General features: G+C 42.6%; 1 protein-coding gene across 4 annotated transcripts in view; it reads left to right on the top strand.

The window, feature by feature from the left end:
• LAPTM5 (lysosomal protein transmembrane 5) overlaps positions 1-26,766 on the top strand; it is a 136,839-nt gene that overhangs the window by 84,957 nt on the left and 25,116 nt on the right. For 2 of the 4 annotated variants that reach the window (XM_069972608.1, XM_069972609.1), the window contains exons 2-3: positions 5,478-5,615; positions 12,379-12,501. In XM_069972608.1, the coding sequence (XP_069828709.1) occupies positions 5,556-5,615; positions 12,379-12,501 (183 nt within the window). In that variant the 5' untranslated portion in view covers positions 5,478-5,555. Of the gene's footprint in view, positions 1-5,477; positions 5,620-12,378; positions 12,502-26,766 lie in introns of all 4 variants that reach the window. The other 2 variants (XM_069972610.1, XM_069972611.1) reach the window with 2 other exon arrangements.

A 26,766-nucleotide genomic window follows, 5' to 3' on the forward strand; every position in this document is an offset into this window, starting at 1 on the left:
GCGTAGAGGGGGCAGACACCAGGACATCAGCTTATGGAATCATTATGATCCCACAAGCTGATATCCTAAAACGACCTGGGCATTGAGGAACCAATGACCCCAGGTCGTCAAAGGGTTAACATTTAGGGCCATAATACAAAGCTCAATACAAAGTGTAAGAGAGCACCAATCTGCTAAAAGGGCACTCGCTTACACAGCCTATAACACGGCTCGAAGATCGTGTAGCAAGGGCTGTATGGACATTCTTAGCAATGTCCGTGCAGACCTTGCTCCCTTGCTGTGTATGTAGAAAATAATAAAATTATACTCACCTGTCCTTGTTCCCTGGTGTTCTTCTGGCTTCTTCCTGCTCATCTAAGTCGCCGCTGGCACTTCTGACCCATTTCTGAAGTGATAGGCCTCTCAACCAATCACTGACTGAGATGGGACAGCACCATGGCCAGTGATTGGTTTCAGACATGCCAGCGGCAGCTGCTGTGAGCGAACAGAAGCCAGAATGACTCCGGGGAGCTTGAACAGGTAAGTGTAAGTTTTAATATTTTCTACATACTCTCATCAGTCGTCGGTGGCCGATGATTTTTAAACTTGATTTTTAAAAATGAAAGACAATGATTAGCTAATCAGCGGCTTCTCAGCTCATCGTTGTCATTACTACTTAGGGTGATATCTGCCTGTTTTGACCTGATTCGGCAGATAACCACTCCGTGTAATAGAACCTTTATTGCTTCACTTGAGATTTTTTGAAAGGATAAATTCCACAAAAAAAATTATGAAGCGATGCAATACCCGACTAAAATCTGTCCAACTGCTCATCCTGATAAATATTTAACATTATTAAAAGGTTTGTTTCGCAAAGAAAATGAGGTCTATAACGATGAATTATGTTAAATGAAACATATTCCAAATTTACAAGCATTTCGTAAAATGTATTGTTTGAGAGATATAGACTTAATAATCCTACCATGTGCGGCATTGTTTGATAACCTGTTGCCCTTGGTTATGGTATCCACTAGTTTGGGTCACTCGTGCTCAGTTCAATCGCAGTCACATGATCTGTCCCATTAGTACGAGCAGTTGGTTTTCACTTTACATGCAAGCAAGGGGGATTGTAGGAAAGTGTCTACACTTTTGCATGGCAACCACAGGGTCACAGTTCAGAGAGGAAACCTGGAAGTAATCAGATGCATAGGGAAGAAAAATGGAACAGGGGTGTAATCTTATTTACTAAAAAGCAGATTTGTTCTCCTTTACATATATGTATGTGGTACATATCTGATTATACCTTCTTTGTGACACCACTACTTCAAGTTCTCAGGGACTTGTCTCAAAGAATTCATTCTACTTAGGAAATTGAATTAACCTTCTTTCTCTTCTATGGCCCTTTTCCCATCCTTCCATATTCTTCTATATCCTAAAGGTGTGTTCACACTACGGAATTGCTGAGATCAGATAAAATTTCATCAAACTTCCAGGGTATCGATTTGTTGAAATTTAAATAGGGGTGATCACATCTTTTGAACTGACCATAAACTCATCGGTAATCGTTTGCAACAGCGCTTGCTTACTATTGTTTATCGTTAATCAAATAGGACCCTTAGTCATGGTTTTGTTTGTATTTAGGTTTTATTTGCACTTCTCTGAACCCTGTCTGAACACCGCTCTGCTCTTTCTTGTCTGCTCCTTAAATTCTTACCACACCCATCTCTTTCCTGCTAGCAACTTGAACTGTCTTGCTTAGGTGATTGACAGTTTTTTTTTTCATTCACCATTGCTGTTTCTGTGTGTGTGTGTGTGTGTGTGTGTGTGTGTGTGTGGTGCAATCACATCCTGGACCAGGTCCCTGATCTCCTATAAAGTGTATCAGTGCCCAGATATCCACACTGGATATTAGACTAGTTTTTCTAGTGTGCAAGCATCTCCATACCTTTTCCTGTGTTGTTACCTGGCTTCTCCTGACTTCGTCTCCGTTACCTCACTATTCTCTTGGATCCTGTTTTGTCCAGGATTTGCATCCCATTTATCATGTGCGCAATTCTAAAATATTGTAAAAACTGGAGCCAGTGGAGGACATGTATCATCGGGCGTACAGGTTTTTTTCGGCGAAAAGTGTCGATTTGCGCATTATTTTATTCGCAAATGGCCGATTTGCGAATAAAATATTCGCAAAACAGCACTTTCCGCCGGTTACGCGGGGGGGGGGGGGGGGGGGGGCAGGGAGGGGGTTTGGAGGGGGCAGAACGGGGGCGCGGACTCATAATCCGCGCGATTCATTATCTTTTTCTGTTAAAGTTACGCCGAAAACCTACTCCAGTCCTCAGCTGGCGTAGGTTTTCGGCTGTGCGCACCGGCGCGCACGCGATTTATGTAGAGGCAGTCCGCCTCTAGATAAATCTCTGTAGCGCCGGAGCTGCGGGGGTATTTTTAAGTCCGGCGCAGAAAACGCCGGACTTAATAAATGTCCCCCAATGTCTGATCAGTAGCAGGTGAATATTTTTGCGCCTCTTTTTGAGTGATTATTTTTTATACACAATTTTATGAGTATTTGTTAGGTTAGTCCTATTCATCTGGATAAAAAAATAGTATCTAAAAAAAATGTCGTAAAAAAAAATCACGTTTTAGACTCAATAACAAACGTCCCCTTTGTCATACTTTATCTTGTTATAAAAGTTTGTTGATCAAAAACTTAAAATAGGCAAAAATAAGAGAAACTGGGAAATACTTTTTCACAGCTCTAAAAATCCAGTGAGTTTTTTTTTTTTTTTGTTTGGCTTCCGTGCCGCGTCAGGACTGGCTAATTTATTTATGTAAGCCGCCTGGACAACATCTCCCTGACAGATACAGGAACAGCAGCACGAGCCAGAGGAAAAATTAGCTACTGGTTGCCACAAGCAAAAACAACCAGGAGCTGTCAGCTCCTTGAGAGTTTGCAGTGTTTCTCTTTGCAGTGTTTTTTCTTTTTGTATTTGAAAAATATCACAACAAAAATAGAATTCAGATTCAGCAGGTTTAAGAAAACAATAGCAAAAACTAACAATGCAATGACCCAAAGTTTGTCTAATCATTCACTCTTTTATGTTTTTGTGCTGACTTTTCATACGCTGCATCCGATTGCATTTATGACACATACAGTACTATGGCTACACACAGGATTTCGGAGGGGGGAGGGGGGGGGGTTTGACAGCTTGAAACCAGGGTTGTAGTTAGAAAGTTTGAAGTTGGTGTATTTTTTTTAATCTTTTGGATTAGCTTGTTTTCAAGATGTTCAAGCTTCCCTACAAACAATGCACAGATAATCCATTATGTATGGATGCATATGTCAACATAAACCATTTTAATAGGTTGTGTAGGTGTTTTTTTAGTTTCTTTTATGCTTGAAAAATGTAAAATATCAAGATTGTGCCATCTGGTGCAGGATTTCATACTGTGCCTCATACCGTGAGATTTAGCTGCCAGTAAAAATATAACTGATGCTACATTGAGGAAGTTGTGGGCATAGATGTGTAGAAATGTACATTAGATTTGGTTGTGGTTGTATACAAAAAAAAAAAAAAAATTCTCTTTTTATTATTTGATGCTAATGACAGGGCTATTAGAGCTATAAGTATACAAGGAGGACAGATACAGGGGTGCACAGTGACTTTATGTGGACAACACCTCATCTGATGATTGTCAATGTGATCACTTACACCCCAAGGCTATGTTCACACTATGTATGAGACCGGTCATTCCGTGACCTGGCCGGTCTCTGAAAAGATCGTCCCAGCCGGTACTGCAGTACTGGTTGATCTTTTACGCCACAGAGTTCTGATACTAGAGCCGCTCACTTCATAGTGTGCACTGACAGGGTTTTCTGTGGCTGCTATTCATTGAATAGTGGCCGCAGAAAACTGACATGTCAGTTTTCTACGGCGCCACTAGGGATCCCGGATGGAGTCTATAACATGTATATACACTCAGGCCAGGATCCCTTCAGCCTGCAGCAATATGTAAGTTCCATGGAAATCATGGTCGTTGAAACAACGGCCGTGATTTCCACGGAACCTACGTAGTGTGAACATAGCCCAAGACAGCAATTTTTGGTCACAGGTGGTCGGCATTGATATCACTGCAAATCGCAAGTGACTGTGACTTCTTTAACTGATCCGTTTTTAAGTGGTTACTTTTACCACAAACACAAAAACTGCGGGGTTTTTTGTGTACGCTAAAAAAAAAAGAGAAGAAAAAAAATGCATCTGTTTTGATCATTTTTTTTTTATAATGGGAGTCAATGGAAAAACGGATCCAAATGGATTGCACACAATTGCATCTAAGTCACAAGTATAATAAACTTACTCTCACGTACCTCTTGGACCCACATTAATTGATGAGAGTTGTGGTGAACATAAAACACAACTTTATTTGGACAATGCATTTCGAGGGATACGCTCTTCATCAGGTCCATCCAGCAGACAGACATAAAGAATGCTTATAGAGGAGAGACCATGGGAGTTTCCAATTGAATGAGCCTGATTGGTTCATAGTCTATTTATTACATGGTCAACATACGGATAAATACATACATACAACATACATATTTAAAAATTCTTTTTATATAAAAAGTGCCTACTTAAAAGGGTTGTTTACCAAAATAATTTTCCTTTCAAATCAGCTGGTGCCAGAAAGTGCCAAAGATTAGTATATTACTTCAAGTCATCCAGTACTTATCAGCTGCTGTATGTTCTGCAGGAAGTGGTGTATTTTTTTCCAGTCTGGAGAGCAGGAGAGGTTTTCTATGGGGATTTGCTACTGATCTGGACAGTTCTTGACATGGACAGAGGTGGCAGCAGAGAGCACTGTGTCAGACTGGAAAGAACCCACCACTTCCTGCAGGACATACAGCAGCTGAAAAGTACTGGAAGACTGGAGATGTTTTTAATAGAAGTAAAGTACAAATATCTGTCACTTTCTGGCAACAGTTGATTTGAAAAAATAATTTTATGAGTGGACAACCAAAAAATTATTAAATAAGATTCAAGTCCATGGGGACAATTTCCTGTTGCTTTGATGAACTATTTCTCTAAGATGAGGTAGTAGATGATTCTGGATTAAGCTGTGGTGCAGAGGTAAGTATCACGTCCCTAGTGAATTGTGTTTTATGTTCTCCACGACTCTCATCATCCTTGATGTAAAAAAATTCCCATTTGCCGATCGGCAATTGCATAGCCCGTATTGCCTCTATGGTGCCAATTTCCTCTGATATCTATAATAAAGTCGTACAACAGCAAGTCACAAATGAGACATGCTGGAAGTCACGTGCAGAAAGTACAGAAAAAGTGCTAAGAAAGTCTATTTTTTACTTTTTTGCCACCCAACAACAAGACCACGGGTGTATTACAGATGGATTGTCCTTGCACCTTTTTACTTGTATGAGTTTTTCTTGAGTTTCCTTCATGTACAATGATGTACTGATTCAAATGTTTTGGCCCCGAATTCATTAGGTCGAAATATCATATTGAAGAAACAAGGGGATCCTGTATAGAAATGCTGCCCAGCTGCCTAGAATCCTGGAAGTGCAGATGTACAGAGCCCAATCTGTCACACCCAAGATGTTCTCCTACCCCTGTTACACAAAGACGGTAGGTATGTTACCTGTAATCCTGCCAGAGCTAGCTTCATTCACATTTGGAGGACAAGCCATTGATTGAGAGAGTCTTCCAAGCTCCGATGGATGTTTTTTTCCTAAACAAACAACTATGTCGTTCTCCTGGGTCTAGCTATTTCCTACCACACTGATCAGTCATTACCCACCTCAGGAGCAGAGGAATTTACAGATTCCACTTACACAGAGACTTCACTCATCTGCAAAAGTCATAGTCCAGCCTGAAGTATGCGGCTTGGACACAAGAGGCTTCTGTGTGCCGCTGCCACCGAAAACATAGGTGACCACTTAGAATGTCAAACCTTCGGCCTCGGACTTGTACAGATACTTCTCAGTAGGCTGTAACATCATTCATTCGCTGCTCTTCTTGTGTAATTGCGTCTGCATAAATCACCGGGAACATCAGCAACCCTATAAAATCTGTTTAATGTTCTTCACGCAGTCCATTAGAGATCACAAACATGGAAAGTCATTACTTCTCTACCTTTTTTTATTATCATTGCTGGCCGTGTATATGAGACGGCTTTCCCATCCATAGAGCACAGTTTCTTCTCATTAATGTTTTACTCTACATTTCATTGTAAGGGTATGTGCTTGAAATTTAAAGTGGAATCCGCGTGAGGGTCTCTGCTTGAAGTTCCACCTGCCCCATAGACTCAATGATATTCTGAAGCTCAATCCACTGGCCGCCTAAAGAACTGACATGTCAATTCTTTGGGCGGATGGTGGATTGAACAGAATATCATTGAGTCTATGGGACAGGCGGAACTACAAGTGGACTCCACCGCAAGGATTCTGCTTGAAATTTCCATTCAAATTCCATAGTGTGCCCATACCCTTATATGGCAGGAGAGACGGGGCAATGACAGCTGAAAAATCACGTAGGGTGAACGCTAATCCTGCGCAAGTAGCTGATTCCATGATAGAAGCTCCTGACTGATGCAGTTAAACTGTCCAAAAGACGTCCAATATGAGCTAATTTTGGCATCATGATCATTATAGACGGCCGTCATTAGCAAATAATGGACGTCTTTTTGGCGGCTGCCGACAATGATGGCTGCAAAATCCCGTAGTGTGAGCTTAGCCATAAACTGATCATGAAAAAAATCATCATGAGCCTTTTGTCTATTTAAAGCAAATGCACCACTAGTACATCGCTTACAGACCGATGATGGCGCGGGGATGCCGGTGCCACAGTCCTTTTTTTGAACCGCTGCCCGGTTCACATGGATGGCACTGGCCTATTACCATGCACCGAACGGGCATTAAGTAGTGGAGTGCTTTATGCCGGGCCGTTGCCTCAAAATAGACCGGCAATGGGTGACGGTTCAAAAAAAGGGCTGTGGCACCAGCATTACCGCGCCGGGCTGTTTATGTAGAGAAAAATAAAAATCGATGTACTAGGCGTACATTCACTTTAAACTGACATAACACGTTAATAGCATACAGTTTTGTTTTAACACATGAAAGTTTGGACGTTATGCTTTATTTGATGGAACAAGCCACAATCTTCTTGCAAATCAACCAATCGTTGCTCCGCCCACCATCCAATTCCTGAGATGTTCCTTGTTATGTAAGTACGCAAATGTGCTAGCCCAGAGCTCCCAGTGCACCTGTATCCCCTCCACTCGGTGACGCAACCAGACTTGATTCTGAAGGAGGAGCATCAGAGAGGGGAGGTGATATCGGTACACTGGGGGCGCTGCGCCAACCTCCAGTGCACCAAACTAGCACATTTGTATACTTACATAATGGAGAAAACTCGGTAACCAGATGGCAATGGGAGGACAGATGGCACTGTTAGAATCTGCTTGGCAGCGCCAATAAAGTTGTATAGAAATTTTATTTTGTAATTCCTAGAGGTATGCATTCACTTTTACGTATATTAATGAAATAGAATTTAATACTGTACATAATAATTCTAATTTCTATTATATACTTACAGTTCAAAGTGATATAGGCTTGTGCAGTGTCATAGAAACAAAAGACAACAGTTACATTAACAGGAATTTAAAAAAATCACTTATTGGTTAAATATTTTTTTTATATTAAACATATTTTAAAGAATTTTTGACGTTTTTGAAATTTTTTTTGGAATTTTACATTTTCCTATCTATATTATAAAATAATCCTAATATCTTGCAGTTTTCATTCTCACCACTGGGTAACTAAGCTAAAACTTCCTGTTGTGGCGATAAGAGGAGGATGCAGTAAAGCGATCTGTACACTATTGCTGCGATATGTGACACCAGTAGATAGAGGAGACAATAGCAGCTCCCTGTGGAATGACCTCTTCCAGGACCTCTTTCAGGTCACAGAGCGCGCTCAGGAAGGTTTCACATTCATCTCAAGGGGACAGAATCTGTCTATTGTCATCTATGTCCATGAGGTTTGCTGTAAAGCATGTCACTAAATGCTGTTAAGAACAGCCCAGGCGATATGGCAGCCCCCATAACAGTGTACAAAAAGTGTAATAAAAAAAACTTAAGTCGGAAAATAGAAACAGAATAAAAGAACACATTTTAGTATCTGACTGTAATCAGTAAAAGAAAATTTAGGTGACACATTCCCTTTGAATGAAAATAAGCAGAAACTTACAGTATAGAAAAAGACGCTCACTTAGGCAAATACGCATAAATGATGCTAATGGAGACTGGCACTTTTTGTGTGTTGAATGTAGATACTGTATGAGTAGAATCATTTTTGTCAAAACATGGAGCACTTATATACATTATACTTTTCATTAGGACATACTGCAAAATAGCATATTACTGAAAAGCAATAACAAGCTATAATGATCAAACTCTTGAGTATTTTTTTGCTAACTCAGTACAGGGAGCAGTGAAAGCTTACACAGCTAGAAAGGGAATTTAGACATTATTTGCTGCATACAGTATATAATGCACACCCTAGTGTAGTGAACATTTCTACAACCTTTATTTTTTAAATAAAAAAAAGAAATAAAGATTTCCCCCATCGAGCCACACTCAGTAGCCCACACTGTAAGAACAAACATTCAGAACATTCACACAAAGGATAAATCATTTTATTTAGGTGGTTTGGTCAATTGTACGAGCAACCATATCAGTTGTATTTCACGGGTTTTTTTTATGAGAAAAGGGAGTTTAGAATTTTTATAGTTAAAATGTCGTTAAAATTTTTTTTTGCAAAAATCAAGGGTACAGGCGATTTTAAGAAACTTTGTCATTGGGTTTATTAGCCGTGAAAATAAATTTTTGTCATGAAAAAGGACAACAAACAAAAACAGGACAACAAAGAGTTAGGTTACAGCTACATGACTAGGCTCTCTCTTCTGATGACACCACTGACCTCTCTGACCTCTGAATAGCACTCTGAATAGCTCCCCCGCTGTGTAATCCTTTATTCTCTGCTCTCAGCTGCCGACTAATCTCGCTCCTTCCTCCTCCCCCCTCCCCTCTCCATAACACAGACAGGGCCCGAGTGATAAAAAAAAAAAGAGTCGAGATTTTGTGATTCTGAGGAGTGGATGACAAAAAGGAGAGGAGGGGGTGGGACCTGGGAAAAGGCTTTTTAAATGCAGATAATGGCATATTTGCCTAATGAACCCAATTGCAAAGTTTCTTAAAATCGCCTGGACTATTGAATTCTGCAAAAAAAATAATAATAATTTAACGACAGTGACACTTTATTTATTTAAAAAAATAAAAAAATTTAGTCCTGGGAAAACTTGCACCGCCCCCCCCCCCCCCTTTCACACACATTGATCCCCTTGCCCCCTCTCACATAGCACCCCCCTCCCCCTCAACACACAGACCTTGCACCCTGTCATATAGATAGCCCACCACAAACACTGGCCACCCTACCCCCTGATATAGTTGGCTTCCGCCCACACTGGTCACTCTACCCCCTGAATTAGTTGGCCCACACACACTGCTCACTCTACCTCCTGATATAGATGGGCCACACACACACACTGGTCACCCTACCCCCTGATATAGATAGCCCACCACAAACACTGGTTACCCTACCCCTGATATAGATGGCCCACCACACACACTGGTTACCCCCCCCCCCCCTCACATACCCCCTACCTTCAAAATCAAACACCCCCCATATAGCCCCCTTATGTGTTCCACACACACCCATATAGCCCCCTTATGTTGTCCAGCTCCCCCATTTAGCCTTCTTTTGTTGTCCAGCTCCCCCATATAGCCCCCTTATGATGTCCACCCCCCCATATAGCCCCCCTATGATGTCCAGCTCCCCCATATAGCCCCCTTTTGTTGTCCAGCTCCCCCATATAGCCCCCTTATGTGTTCCAGCCCCCCCATATAGCCCCCTTATGTTGTCCAGCTCCCTTATATAGCCCCCTTTTGTTGTCCAGCTCCCCCATATAGCCCCCTTATGATGTCCAGCCCCCCCATATAGCCCCCTTATGAGTCCCTCTCTGATAAAAAAGAAACAAAACACAACTCACCTAACCACACGCTCCCCCGTTGGTCGCCGGTCTCCTCTTCTCTCTTCCTCCGCTTGATGTTCAGCTCTCTGGTGAAGTACCACTACGGCGGTAGGTCCGCCCGTGAAAGTGTGCTATCTAACGGCCTAGTTCAGAGAGTGCCAAGTTGAGTAGTACGAGACCCAGGCCTTACAATTAGCAGACTTCTCAGAAGAGCCGAGTGTGGTCAGCAAGATACTTCAATGCGTTTCAGTTTGTCTTGCTGGGGGTCAGTTCCTAGAGGTGCAAGAGCATGAAGAAGGGGGTAGTAGTATGATGAGGGAGGAACAAAAGGATGAAGGGGGTAATAGTATGATGAGGGAGGAGCAGGAGGATGAAAAGGGTGGTAGTATGATGATGATGTGGCAGGATGATGATGAAGGGGTAGCAGTATGATGATGGAGGGGCAGTAGGATGAAGGGGGTGGTAGTAGTATGATGTTGGTGGGCCAGGAGGATGAAGGGGGTAGTATTATGATGATGGAGGGACAGGAGGATGAAGGGGGTGAAAGTAATATGACAATGAAAGGGATAGTAGTATGATGATGAGGGCAGGAGGATGAAGGGGTAGTAGTATGAGGAATGAGGAGCAGGAGGATGAAGGGGGTAGTAGTATGATGGGGGAGGTGCAGGAGGATGAATGGATTAGTAGTATGATGATGCAGGAGGATGATGAAGGGGTAGCAGTGTGATAATGGAGAGGAAGGAGGATGAAGGGGGTAGTAGTACAAAAATTTGAGGGGCAGGAGGATAAAGGTGGTAGTATGATAATGGAGGGGCAGGAGGATGAAGGGGGTAGTAGTATATGGGGCGCAGCCGCATCATATGGGCACTATCAGTATGTACAGTCAGTCAGTAGAGTGCTCTGGGTCACAGCCTATATTCTGGGGTGTGTAATATAGTGGGGACCTGACACTGGGGTGTGTAATATACACACACACACACACACACACACACACACACTGGTCACCCTCCCTCTCCCCACATAGCCTACCACACCCACACCCACTTTTTGCACTTGTTAGGTGCTATGTTTGTTACATGATTACCAACATCTCAAACATATATGTCAGGTTTATAAAAACACAACGAAACAAGTCTCTGCTATCGTGAATATAGCACTCCTTTTAAAGGAGGTCTGGCAAAAATTTTTATTAACGTATTGTATTGCCCCCCAAAAGTTAAACAAATCACCAATATACACTTATTATGGGAAATGCTTATAAAGTGCTTTTTTTCCTGCACTTACTACTGCATCAAGGCTTCACTTCCTGGATAACATGGTGATGTAACTTCCTGGATAACATGGTGATGTCACTTCCATGGATAACAAGATGATTTCACTTCCTGGATAACATGGTGATGTCACTTCCTGCATAACATGGTGATGTCACTTCCTGGATAACATAGTGATGTCACGACCCGACACCCAGAGCTGTGCGGGCTGTAGCTGCTGGAGAGGATGATGGCAGATGAATGCTCAGTGTCCCTCCAGTGCCCTGTGTCCCTCAGTGTCCCCCTTCTATCATCCTCTCCAGCAGTCACAGCCGGCACAGCTCTGGGAGTCGGGTCGTGACATCACCATGATATCCAGAAAGTGAAGCCTTAATGCAGTAGTAAGTGCAGGGAAAAAAAGCACTTTATAAGCATTTCACGTAATAAGTGTATATTGGGGATTTGTATAACTTTTGGGGGGCAGTACAATACTTTAAGGAAAATTTTCACCGGACGTCTCCTTTAAAAACTGAAGTGAAAACCAACCAGTCGTAACCCCAGCACAAATAACGCTACGAATCTCCTGAATCATGATAAATGGATAAAATAAAAAATATCCTCTGCTCAGTATTACCAGGATTTCTGAGTTTACTATTTGACATAAAAAAATCTATACGCATTACAGAAGTCCAAGACACGTATTAGTATTCTGTATGAATACAGCAGCAATATCGGCCCTAGCCCTTTACAATCACAACATACAAAGTACTAAGAGATACAGTAGACATTGTATGTTTGTGGCCAACAATGAAACTCAAGTACAAAGTCCCCTATGCATCAAAGCTTGAGGTGATGAGCCATGAGAAGCAGGCAGAAGTGATCCAGTCACATGAAAATATTGTATATGAATCATATGGACTGTGGTGGTGGTAACAACATGCAATAAAACCCTTTACAATCTCACACATTGTGACTCATGCGTCGAGCAGTGTGAGCACAGGAAGGAAGTTGGGTTAAGTCTTTGCATGAAATTAATTTCTGTCTCATAGACAGTGACCCAGCAGAAGCTGCACCGAGCAACAAACATGGCAACAGAACAAACCAAAGGGATAGAGAAGCCCAGAGGCCTAAAGGTCCGATGTCTGACTTACATTTGGGCCGTATACCATTTGGTGAGTGATTTCTTTTTGACTCTTAGCTGTACGTTCTCTTGTTCAGCGTAGACATCTGGAATCAAACAATGTTAGTGGTTCAGATACAGGCGGGTCGGGATTGTAGCAAATTACCATTTCGAATTATGTCAAAACTCTATTATTATTATTTTATTTATTTTTTTGCCTTGTCATATATCTTATTTCTTTCAAAATACGTAAAAGAGTTTACTCCTTTAAACCACTAAGGTTTCTTCTTCTGTCTCCCATTACTATTGCAATCTTTTTACTCTGACACTGATTTACACTGATATAATACATAGAGTTGAGCAAACTTTTGTCCAAACCTGAGCGGTAGCAAAAACATTTAAAAAATCATCATGCACGTATTCTACTCATGTTAAAGCCAGGATAACCTGCCCCCTAGTCCCTACTACCAATGGCTGCATAACAAGGGTACAGGGGATTCATATTAGGAGTTACAATGAAGCCGGTATAGTTGGCGGACCTCGTGGGGTGTTATAGCGGACCGCTATAGATGGTTAGTTGAGATTGGACACTGAAATAGCTAGAATTTCAAGTGGCTCCAGGTGGGATACATAACAAGGCAATGAAGATCTTCGGACTGTCCACTAACCGGAAGAAGGGTTAGAACCCGAAACAGTTGTTGTCAGTGAGAATGTGTCTGCTGTATCTCCCCTGTTATCTACACTAATAAAGCACTGAAGAAAAAGGACTTGTTACACAGCTAAGGTTTTTTTTTACATTTACCATATTTTTAGGTATTTTATTGTATTTGCCTTATTAATTGAGCCACATTTATTGCAATAAGAAAATATCTGATTAAGAGCACAAGGTATAGGGACACCGGGGAGTATGAAGCACAGCTCGGCATATGAGTATTTTTATGCATATAGAGAGAAAGGAAAAACTTAGCGAGATATCATGTTTCTAGAAACTGGGGATATTCAGACTGCAAATAATCGCTTCATGTAAAAAGAAAACCTGAAATGTGTCAAATCTACAATGAATAATAAGTCATTTATTTATCGCCATCACATCCCCCAGTGCTGTACACAGCTTTGTTACCCCTCATAGACAAATAATAAATATTTAAAACTAAACCTGAGACTGACCCTATACCCTCTGGTTATAAGAACACATGTGGGATTGGGGTGTCTATGGCCTACCAGGCTTCAATCCCACTCGGATTACTTCTACATGCAGCATGCACCACATAAAAATTATTTTAAGGCTGTAATCCCACTCAGAATTATTTTTCAGTATTTTCCAACCAAAACCAGGAGTGGACTGAAAACACAGAAAGGCTATGTTCACACACTGCTGAGTGGATGGCCGTCATTTAATGGCAAATAATTGCTTTTATTTTGAAACAATGTTCATTATTTACCATGAAATGACGGCCATCTGCTAAATTTCAACAGTGTGGGAATGAAGCCTGTCTGTGTTTTAATCTACTCCTGGTTTTAGTTGCAAAATACTGAGCAAAATACTGAACAAAAATTTGGTGTTCACACAACATATATTTTCGTATAATTTTGGCCATTGTTGCCGATTGAAACAACAGCTGAGATTAATACGAAAATATACGTGCCGTTGCCACCAATGGAATTCCGGACGGAGTGTATACACATGGTATACACTCCGTCCGGGATCCCTCGTGGCACCACAACAACTGACATGTAAGTTTTCTGCGGACGCACACAATGGAGCGAGCAGCTTCGGCCGCACGCTTCATAGTTTGCAGTGGAGAGTTCTGATGAGGGTGAGCACGGATGCGTCCGAATCCGAACTCTGCGGCCCTAAAGATCATCCGGCTGGTACTGCAGTACCAGCCGGGATGATCTTTTCTGAGACGGGCTGTTCCGTGTCCCAGCCAGGTCATGGAATGGCCGGTCTCATACTGTGTATGAACATGGCCTAAATGTGAAAAGAAACTGACACATTTATGGAGGGCATGTGTGAAAAGCTCTTTGCACCCACTACAGCAGTGAGCCTTTACCAAAAACACCAAAGGGTTGCTTTGGCCGCACCATCTCTAGCGGGAGGAAATGCAAAAAGTAGAAATGTTGCTCCGTATAGCTTTTATTTATGTTAAAATAAGTATGGAATTAATCAATTATATTGCTACACTGGGGATCCTTCAGTAATACCATATTTTCCGGCGTATAAGGCGACTAGGCGTATAAGACGACCCCTGACTTTTAAGAAGATTGGGGTTTGCCTTATATGCCGGAAAATGTTAACCCCTGCCTGTAGCAGGCATGGGTTAACTGCCGCTTAATTTTAAAAAAACAAAACATTTAACTCACCTGGGGCCCGTTCCTGGCATAGGCGCGCCTCCTGTACCGAACCCGGCGCTACCCGAGATGGAGATTGTTGAACCTCTCTGGAGAGGCTCGGCTGCTGGGAGAGCTTTAGGAGAATGACAGAGGCTTCAGGAACTTCCGGCACCTCTTTCATTCTCCCGAAGCTCTCCCGGCAGCCGAGCGTCTCCGAGCCTCTCCGATCAGACGCTTGGCTGCCCAGGAGAGCGATCTCCGTCTCCGGCGCAGGTAGTGTACATCACACTGCCACGGCTGGAACGGTACAGGAGGCGCGCCGATGCCGGGAACAGGCCTGAGGTGAGTTAAATGTTTGATTTTTTTATAGTGGTCGCCCCATATGAACGGGGACGGGGCCATTTTTGAGCCCCCCCCTCCGTATTTGGCGACCATACCCGGCGTATAAGACGACCCCCAACTTCTAAGAAGATTTTTCAGTCATCTTATATGCCAAAAAATATGGTATTTGATACCAGTATCTGGATACATACATGTTGCTTTACTGAAAGAGTAGTAGATGCTTGGAACAAACTTCCAGCAGATGTGGTTGGTAAATCTACAATAAATGAATGTAAACCTGCCTGGGATAAACATATTTCTATCCGAAGATAATAAGCAGGGAAATAATATAAGGGCGGACTAGATGGAGCAGGGGGGGTTTCTGTAGACAATCGTCCATTGTTTTGATTAGAGATGAGCATTTAACGTTCGTTCGGTATTGGAATACCGGTGGCTGAAGAAGTTGGATGAAGTCCTGTAAGACACAGATACAGGCATAGGTTATAGGTATCCATGTTTTCCAGGACTCCCTAGGGTGGCATCCAACTTCTTCAGCCACCAGTAATCACATGCTGAACGATCAGTCTCCAGCACGCCCCTGAGTTGCGCTCATCTCTAGTTCTTGTAGCCCACCTTAGCACTGTATCATACGAGGGAGACAAGTACAACGCTGTATTCTTTTCCACAGATATTTAACGTGATGAACGTTCTTACATTCAGATGTCACCATCACAGATCACTTTAAGCCTTTCCATCTTACTCTGTACCTACTCCATAAAGGATGATTACCTTCAATCCATTTCGATAACAACTTGTGCTTTTACTTCCCATTATAGAAACAAATAAAAGCTTTGCTCATGATTTATTCATTTACTGCACCCTCAAAGCAATTACCCGGGTAAAATCAGATAATTGATATTAACTTGCTTCTAACGCTAATAACACATGTATGCAAGGTTGGGGAGAAATAAGTCGGAAATGGATTGGAAAACAAGTAAATGTTGAATATGCCAATATTGGCTGTTTGTGCGTCTTAAAGGGGCTATCCAGCGAAAATCTTTATTTATTTATTTCATTTTATAATTATTTTTTCAAATCAACTGGTTTCAGAAAGTTATATAGATTTGTAATTTACTTCTATTTAAAAATCTCCAGTCTTCCAGTACTTATCAGCTGCCGTATGTCCTGCAGGACATATCTGACACAGTGCTCTCTGCTGCCACCTCTGTCCATGTCAGGAACTGTGTAGAGCAGTAGCAAATCCGCATAGAAAACCTCTCCTGCTCTGGACAGTTCCTGACATGGACAGAGGTGGCAGCAGAGAGCGCTATCAGACTGGAGAAAATACACCACTTCCTGCAGAGCATACACCAGCTGATAAGTACTGGAAGACTGGAGATTTTTAAATAGAAGCAATTCCCAAATCTATATAACTTTCTGACACCAGTTGATTTAAAAACATTTTCCACTGGAATTCCCTTTAAATGAGGAAGTACCACAAATAAGTCATGGCTGAAGTTAAAAATTTGACCTAGACATTGATTAATCTTAATATTAATTAATCTTGGTCCTGAAAGTGTTAAACAAGAGGAGTAAAGGCCCAACTATTTCTAAGGACATCGATGCAACAAAAGGTTGTAATCTTTCAAGCCTGATTGTAAAAATTATTATTAATTGTAAAAGTTTAAGTAATCTTCTGTCGGCCGCACGTAGTCACATAGTAAAAAAGGTTGAAAAAAGACGAGCCCGTCAAGGTCACACTACAGAAACCCTACTGTTTTGAAAGCAAAACCCCCTATGAGGCAGATGACAATTGCCCCATCACAGGGAGAAAACTCCTTCCCCGCTCCAATGGCACCAGAATAATCCCTGGATCCGCGTCCTATCACATGTAATCTAATGCCCATAACTTGTAATATTATAGTTTTCAAGAAAAGTATCCAGGCCTCCCATGAATTTATTTAATGAATCGGCCATGACAACATCATGTGGCAGAGAGTTCCACAGTCTCACCGCTTGTACAGTAAAGAACCTGCATCGATGCTGATGGTGAAATCTTCTTTCCTCTAGACGTAGAGGATGCCCCCTTGTCATGGTTACAGACCTAGGAGTAAAAAGATCACTACAAAGATCTCTGTACTGTCCATTCATATATTTGTACATTGTGATCAAACCCCCCCCCCCCCCCTAAGACGTCTTTTTTCTAGCGTAAATAACCCCAAGCTTGATAACCTATCCTGGCACTGTCCTGACCCATTCCTTTAATGACCTTTGTTGCCCTCCTCTGCACCCACTCCAGTTCAGCTGTGTCCTCCTTATATACCAGTGCCCAGTGCTGTACACAGTATTCCATATGTGGTCTGACCAGTGATTTATAAAGAGGCAAAACTATGTTCTCATCTTTAGCATCTATACCTCTTTTGATGCATCCCATTATTTTATTAGCCTTGGCAGCTGCTGCCTGGCACTGATCACTAAAGTTGAGTTTACTGTCCACCAATACCCCCAGGTCCTTTTCGGAAGTAGTTTTACCCAGTGTTTTATTATTTAGCACATAATTGTACTTATTATTTCTACGGCTCAAGTGCATAACTTTACATTTATCCACATTAAACTTAATTAGCCATTTCTCTGCCCAAGCCTCCAGCTTCTCCAAATCCTTCTGCAATATATTATCCTCCTCTGTGCTGATTACTTTACTCAGTTTAGTATCAGTGGTGTAACTAGAAATGTCTGGGCCCCATAGCAAACTTTTGATCACTCCCCTTTCCAACTGACCACTAAGTCATAACTGCAAGCGCTCGGCAAAAGTGTTTACAGTTAAAGGGCCATTTGCAGAACCCAGAAGGCCAGCTTGGCCAACCGGTGCTGCAAATAATGACAGCTCAGGGGGCCCAATGTACTGCAGGAGCAGGGCCACGGGGTCCCCTAATACGGCGTACCCCATAACAGACAGCTTTTGGAGTCCAAAAGAATACATAAAGAATAGATGCTAGTTAAATATAGCGGTCTGGAAGACTGAGACTTTCAAAACGGAAGTGTCTATGGAGTGTAAAACCAGATTGTAGGGGGGTGAGAACAAATATAGCTGAGAGGTAGATGAGTAGGTAAAAGTAGACCAAATTCTCCAGGGGTTTAGGCTTGAAAGGAAGATTAGACATGGACCAGTAGTTAGAGGCACAGGACAAGTGAAGAGATTTTTTTTATTATTATTGGGGATATGACAGCAAAGTTTCCAGAAGAAAGAGAGACATCAAATATTTTAGTTAGATGAGCGGTGACACCTGGGGACAGAGAATGGATAAGGGTGGGTTCACACTCGTGGAATTCCCCCGGCATGTCAGTTCTTTCGGCGGAATCAGCCGGCCCATAGAATGGTGTCTATGGAGCCGGCGGAAAGGCGCGCGTCCGTGAGCGCGTACAGCCGGCGGAATTCCGCGGAGTTTATCCGCGAGAATTCCTCAATGTGAACCCACCCTAAGGTCTGAGGGAAAAGGATTACTATTGCAGGTAGTAAGGCAGGGAAGAGAGGCCTATAGATTTCTTCCGCTATTGGGCAAAATGCTTAAAGTGAACAACACAAGTGTGAGAGAGATAATAATAATAATGCATTTCTGCAGCCTTAAAGAGGTAATCAAGCGAAAATCTTTTTCTTTAAAATCAACTGGTGTCAAAAAGTTATATAGATTTGTAATTTACTTCTATTTAACCCCTTAGTGACCGCCATGCTGCCTTTTCACGGCGGCCACTAATGGGCTTTATTCCGATGCGTACGCCTTTTAACGGCGGGCGCATCGGAATAAATTACCGCCCGGCGGCGGCTGCAGGACGGGTGATCAGCGGTCAGTGTAACCGCTGACACCCTCCTGTAACTGCCCGGAGCGGAGGATTCTCCGCTCCGGGCAGTTTAACCCGTTAAATGCCGCTGTCAAACCATGACAGCGGCATTTAACGGGTCCCGGTGGATCCCAGACGGCGCCGCAGGTCCACTTACAGGATCGCGATGTCCCGCGGCGCCGTCCGGGGTCCCGATGTCTCCATGGTGATCCCGGGGTCCTAATGAAGGTCCCCGGGGTCACCATGGAGATGCCTGATGCTGACAGGGTTGGCTGCGGCTATTGCCCGTCAGCATGAGGCATGATACAATACATTGCAGTACATCAGGTACTGCAATGTATTGTATCAATGATCTAAGTATTTTACACTAGTGTACAGTAATGTACACTAGTGTAAAAGTAAAAAAAAGTGAAAAAAAGTGTGCACCAAACACAACACAGCCCCCACCAGCCCCCCCAATAATAAAGATGCATTACATTCCCCATACACTATAAAACATTACATAAAAGTGATCAAAAACACAAATCCTATACATATTTGGTATCGTTACGTCCGTAACGACCCAATCTATGAAACTATATCAATAATTATATCGCACGACACACGCTGTAAAAAATATATAAAAAAACAGTACTAGAATAGCTGTATTTTATCAATCCACTTTAGAAAATACGTCATAAAAGAGATCAAAAAGTCATATACATATAAAACTTGGTATCAATAGAAACTACAGATCTTTCCGCAAAAAATAAGCCCAAAACCACCTCTGTCGCCCAAAAGATGAGAACGCTATGGATCTTGCAATGCAGGGACAGTTTTTGTGGGTTTTTGCTAGGAACATAGTTTCTATTGCGCCAAAGCGGTAATAGTTAAAAAAAAAAAACTATACAAATGTGGTATCGCCGTAACCGCAGTGACCCAGAGAATACATGTATTATGTTATTAGTGACCGCCGATACGGATTTTTACGGCGATCACTAATGGGCTCTATTCTGCTGCTATCAGCTCTTTATGGCGATGGTGCAGAATAGTGCAGCGGCACCGGTAATGCCCGCAGCCCCCTCCTCTCAGCTACCGGAGGTCGCTGAGGGGTTGGGGCAGAGTGTGGGGTCAGTCCCGGCAAGTCCCCTCACCGTCGATCGCCGTTATTATCAGTATAACGGCGGCCACAGGTAACAGACATTGCCAGCGCAGCTGAACGCTTTCATCTCTTCTCACCGTGAATCCACAGTGAGAGAAGATGAGAACATGTCCCCCCCCTGTCCCCAGAATTAACCCTAGTGACCTGGCCACTGACCCTCCCCTCCCTGGGCGGCCATCTGATCCAAGATGGCCGCCGCCATCACTGTGAACAGACTCTGTTCACAGTGATGGATTCCTAAAAATGATCAAAGCTTCATTCTCTTCACCACCGGAGGTGGCGGAGAGCATGGGGCAATGATCGGTGACCACCCGGTGTGGTCCAAGTACAAGTGATCAGCGGTATATACTATATACCACTGATCGCTTGTTCCAAATGGTGCCAGCCCTTTTTTACGCCTGTCACCAAAGTCAAGTGCCCTGGATTACCCGTAACCACCCTGGATTACTTGTAACCACCCCAGATTACCTGTAACCACCCCAGATTACCAGTAACCACCCCAGATTACCCGTAACCACCCCAGATTGCCCGTAACCACCCCAGATTGCCCGTAACCACCCCAGATTGCCTGTAACCACCCTAGATTGCCTGTAACCACCCTAGATTGCCTGTAATCTCCCCAGATTGTCCGTATCCACCCCAGATTGCCCGTATCCACCCCAGACAGCCCATAACCATCCCAGACAGCCCATAACCATCCCAGACAGCCCATAACCACCCCAGATTGCCTGTCACCACCCCAGAATGCCCGTAATCTCCCCAGATTGCCCGTAATCTCCCCAGATTGCCCGTAATCTCCCCAGATTGCCCATATCCCCCCTGATAGCCCATAACCATTCCAGACAGCCCGTAACCACCCCAGATTGCCACAGACTGCCTGTAACTACCCCAAATTGCCTGTAACCACCACAGATTGCTCGCAACCACCCCAGATTGCTCGCAACCACATCAGATTGCCCGTCACCACCCCAGATTTTCCGTCACCACCCCAGATTGCCCGTTGCAACCCCAGATAGTCAGTGAACACCACCAGATTGCCCGTCACCACCCCAGATAGTCAGTGAACACCATCAGATTGCCCATCACCACCCCAGATAGCCAGTAACCACCCCTAGATAGCCAGTAAACACCCCAAAATTGCCCATAACCACCCCATACAGCCAGTTAACACCCCAGATTGCCCGTAACCACCCCAGATTGCCTGTGACCACCCCAGATTGACCGTAACCCCACCAGATTGCCTGTTGCCACCTCAGATAGCCAGTAAACACCCCGAGATTGTCTATTACCACCCCAGATAACCAGTAAACACCCACATATTGCCTGTAACTAAAATGACACTCCTTCTCTTCTGAGCCCTGCTGTGTGCTCATACAGTGGTTTATGCCCACATATGGGGTACCATTGTACTCAGGAGAACCTCCGTTACAAATTTTGGGGTGCATTTTCTCCCCAGTTCCTAGTGAAATTGAGAAATTTCAAACTAAACAAACATGTTATTGAAAAAATTCTATTTTTTTCATTTTTACGGTCTAGTTTTGAATACTTTCCTCCAATACCTGTGGGGTCAAAATGCTCACCACACCCCAAGATGAATTCCTTGAGGGGTGTACTTTCCAAAATGGGGTGACTTTGGGGGGGGTTCTATTCTGTAGACATTACAGGGGCACTGCAAACGCACCTGGCGCTCAAACTTCTTCAGAAAAATCATGCACAGAAAATGCTTGGCGCTCCTTTCCTTCCGAGGCCCGCTGTGTGCCCACACAGTGGTTTATGCCCACATATGGGGTACCGTTCTACTCAGGAGAACCTGCGTTACATATATTGGGGTGAGTTTTCTCCCCTGTTCCTCGTGAAATTGAGAAATTTCAAACTAAACCAACATATTATTGGAAAAATTCAATTTTTTCATTTTTACTGTCTTCTTTTGAATACTTTCCTCTAATACCACACCCCAAGATGTATTCTTTGATGGGTGCACTTTCCAAAATGGGGTGACTTTTGGGGGGTTCTATTCTGCTGACACTACAGGGGCTCTGCAAACGCACCTGGCGATGTTTTTCACAAAAAACACACAAGACAGTGACCAAATTTGGCCACTAACATAAAGTACCATATGTTACAAAAAAACAATCTCAGAATCGCTAGCATACGTTAAAGCATCACTGAGCTATAAGCGCATAAAGTGAGGCAGGTCAGATTTTGAAAAATGAGCCTGGTCATTAAGGCCCAAACAGGCTTGGTCCCTAAGGGGTTAAAAATCTCAAGTCTTCCAGTACTTATCAGATGCTGTATGTGCTTCAGGAAAACTTGTTTTCTTTTCAGTCTTACACAGTGCTTGCTGCTGCCACCTCTGTCCGTGTCAGGAACTTTCAAGAGCAGGAGAGGTTTTCTATGGTGATTTACTGCTGCTCTGGACAGTTCTTGACATGGACAGAGGTGGCAGCAGAGAGCACTGTGTCAGACTGGAAAGAATACACTACTTCCTACAGGACATACACCGGCTAATAAGTACTGGAAGACTTGAGCTTTTTAAATAAAAATAAATTAGAAATCCATATAACTTTCTGGCACCAGTTGATTTGAAAGAAAAAGATTCAGCCCTGTCTCACTGATTGGCTGAGCGGCAGTAGTGAAGCTAGAAAATAGAAGACCGGAGGGGTAGGTATAATTTCAAAGAGATCAAAGACAACAACAGACTTAAAGCACCCCACCCCTCTTTATCCACCGGCCTCCCGCTGATTAGACAGTTTCCCTATATCAGAGTACGGCTCACAGGCGCTCAGATTCTCAAATTTCGTTCCACTTTAGTTTGAGTCAATTGACCTTTGTGTTTGTTTTCCCAATCTCCTGAGATCTTGGTGGTATATTCAGAGTCACTATGCTGATGTTATAATCTGGGATACCCATGTGTTGTCAATCAATAAGACTCAACTTGTAAACTCTGATATTTTTGTTTTTATTTTAAAAATAAAAATAGGATTAAACCATAACTACAACGCACTCTATTCTTCGATAGAAACATAGAAGACTGTCATCAGAAAAAGCCCCCCTGGTCCATCTGGTCTGCCTTGTAGTATTTCCTTTCTTATTATCTTAGGATAGATATATGTTTATCCCAGGCAGGTTTACATTTTGTTATTGTAGATTTATCAACCACATCTGCTGGAAGTTTGTTCCAAGCATCTACTACTCTTTTAGTAATGTAAAATTTTCTCACGTTACTTCTGATCTTTCCCCCAACAAACCTCTCACTGTGTCCTCTTCTTCTTCATTTTTTTTTTCTTTAATTAAAAACACTCCCCTCCTGAACATTATTTATTCCAGATGTGATGTCACTAGAGTTCTATACAGCAGGATCACAATCTCCATCTTCCGACTGGTTATACCTCTAGCTATACATACCAGTATATATATATATATATATATATATATATATATATATATATATATATATATATATAGCGCAGCTTACCCTTATATATACAGCCCAGCATACCATTCTATACATACAGTCTAGCATATCATTATAAATATTTACAGCCCAGCATACCATTATATATATATATATATATATATACAGTATATATATATATATATATATATAATGTATGTGTGTATGTATATATATATATATATATATATATATATATACAGTCTAGCGCATAAGTATATACAGCCCAGCATACCATTATACATATACCCCAGCATACCATTATATACAGCCCAGCATACCATTATACATATACCCCAGCATACCATTATATACAGCCCAGCATACCATTATATATATACAGTCTAGCATATTATTATATACAGCCCAGCATACCATTATATATACAGTCTAGCATATCATTATAAATATATACAGCCCAGCATACCATTATATTTTTACAGTCTAGCATATCATTATATACAGCCCAGCATTCCATTATAAATATATATATATATATATATATATATATTTATTTAGCCTAGCATACCATTATATATATATATACAGCCTAGCATACCATTATAAATATATACAGCTCAGCATTCAATTATATATATATATATATACAGCCCAGCATACCATTATATATACAGCCCAGCATACCATTATATATATATATATATAGCTCAGCATACCATTATATATATATATATATATATATATATATATATATATACAGCCCAGCATACCATTATATATATATACAGCCCAGCATACCATTATATATACAGCCCAGCATACCATTATATATATATATATAGCTCAGCATACCATTTTTTTATATATATATATATATATATATATATATATATATATATATACAGCCCAGCATACCATTATATACATACAGCCCAGCATACCATTATATAAATATAGCCCAGCATACCATTATATATATACAGCCCAGCATACCATTATATATACAGCCCAGCATACCATTATATATATACAGCCCAGCATACAATTAGCTTCACCTACCGCCTGGTTACACTGGTGACTCATTTTAAGGCTGTCAGAAATTACTGCCCCAATATCCTTCTCTTCTGAAGTCTTTGCAAACACAGAACTGCTGAAATAATACTTAGATAGATATTATACTCAAACTGATTGATCACTTCTTTAAACCAAATGGTTTAGTATTTTTGCCATGTTTGGACAGGTCATAATATGACATTTATAAAGTTATAGAACAGTGAAAATGTTTTATCCTTCTGAAATGTACAGTATACTACTTCAGAGCTATAAATTATAGTAAGACGTGACCATGTGCACTGCAATTCCGCTGTGTAAATATAGTCAAAGCTGGGCATGTAATACGTAGACGTGCCAGCCTGTTGCAGCAGCTGCTGTCTGTGGTTACATTAGTGATGGCAGGTGCCATATCTTGGCCCAGAGACTATGTACTTATTTCTCAGGGGAGTCCAAGTTTAACTGAGAATGGAAACTTTTATGTTACCACTAAAACGGAAGACGAAAACATTTCCAGTTAGTGTGAGCTATGTGCATGGGTGCACATGATAGGAACAGAGCAATGTAAGAACTCAGTGACTGTTACCTGAACTAAGGGCCAATTCACACAGCGGTATATGTGCGGAATTTGAAGCAGAATCTGTGTCATGGACTTCGCTTGAAGTTCTGCCTGTCCCATTGATTGAATAGGATGTCTCACGCACACTCCGCTGCCCGCCCAACCAACTGCCATGTCAGTTCTTTGGGTGGATGTTGGATGCGCATCTTTAAACTGCACAGTCCCACCAATCAGTAGGAGGTTTAGTTGCCCCTGTGAAATGTGGTTAGTTCCTGGTGGCGGTGGTGGTGGTGGGGGTTCTTCTAGTTCAGTCACCAGAGAATGAGAGCAGCACAGAGACAGTTCCTGCTACAGTGAAGCCAGGGCCTGGCTTAGGCCAAGACCCTTGTCAGGGACCAAAAAACTTTTCTATTATATACCTAATACCTAAGTATGGCACTGACCTCAGCAGGACAAAGCTGCCACTTGCCTACATACCCTGCTGTATGGCACGGGTATTCTGAAAGGTTTTTGGGAAGTCTGCTTCACCCAGTGCAGTGACCTAAGGCCTTGTACTACCCTTATAGGATGGGTATCCCGACACTGCAGGGTATTAGGCAATCAGATACGTGAGTATGAGTTTCTTCTTCTTTTTCTCTTCGCTACGCTATCCCAACAGAGTACACAGCTACATTGGATAGCTCTTCTACTCTCCTTCCTGCTGTTACAATTTCTTCTACCTCTTGTCTGCACCTGCAGTTACTGAAGCCTTATTGTGTATTGTACTGAAGAACCTAAGTAAATGGATATTATCCTGGTTAAAGGAAACCATTCACCCCAGCACCCGCCAAGCCGGCCTGACCCCTGGTAGAGCCCTAAATACTTACCCGTCCTACAAGTCCTGTTCCAGAAGTCGGTCCCGTTGCAGAGCATTTGCCACCCGATGGTCTGCGCATGTGATATGTAAATGACAAGAGATGAGTCTGACGTCCATAGGAAATCACTGCTCCAGTGCAGCAGCCCCTACCGCAGCTCCCCGTGCCGCCCCCCACCACCACCACACACACACATACACACTCGTGTAATAGCGCCAGCATTGAGAGGGGATTGAGGAGCAAGCGAGCACTGATCTAAAAAGGTTGGCACTTGCTTTCTCCTCCAGATCGGCCCATACGAATCCCAGCACAAAGAGTGGTGCTAATTATTAAAAAAAAGTCGGAACATTTTTTAAATATCTACAACTGTTTTTTAATACAGAAGAAGAGATGCAAGGAAAGTCGGCACTGGGCACTTCTGCTCCGCTTGTAGACAAATAGTGGGGAACCCTCGCTCCACAGTTATAATAGTCATCCGTGACCTCCTGGCTAGGAATGGTCCGAACCCGCTGAGGTTCGGGTTCGGATGAACCGCTGTCTGCCCGCTCCACGCAGCGGGCGGATCCAGCGGGAGGACCGCCTGGAAAACTGGGATACAGCCTATGGCTATGGCTGTATCCCAGTTTTCCAGGCGGTCCTCCCGCTGGATCCGCCCGCTGCACGGAGTGGGCAGACAGCAGGAATCATTACCGAGAGTTCAGGTTCGTACGAACCTGAACCGATCTCGGTTCGGACCATCCCTACTCCTGGCTATGCTATGACTTTTTGTGCTTTGTGTATTTTTACAGTGACGCGGTATATAATAT

This window comes from Dendropsophus ebraccatus, chromosome 5 (genome assembly GCF_027789765.1).
Source record: "Dendropsophus ebraccatus isolate aDenEbr1 chromosome 5, aDenEbr1.pat, whole genome shotgun sequence".
NCBI lineage: Eukaryota > Metazoa > Chordata > Amphibia > Anura > Hylidae > Dendropsophus > Dendropsophus ebraccatus.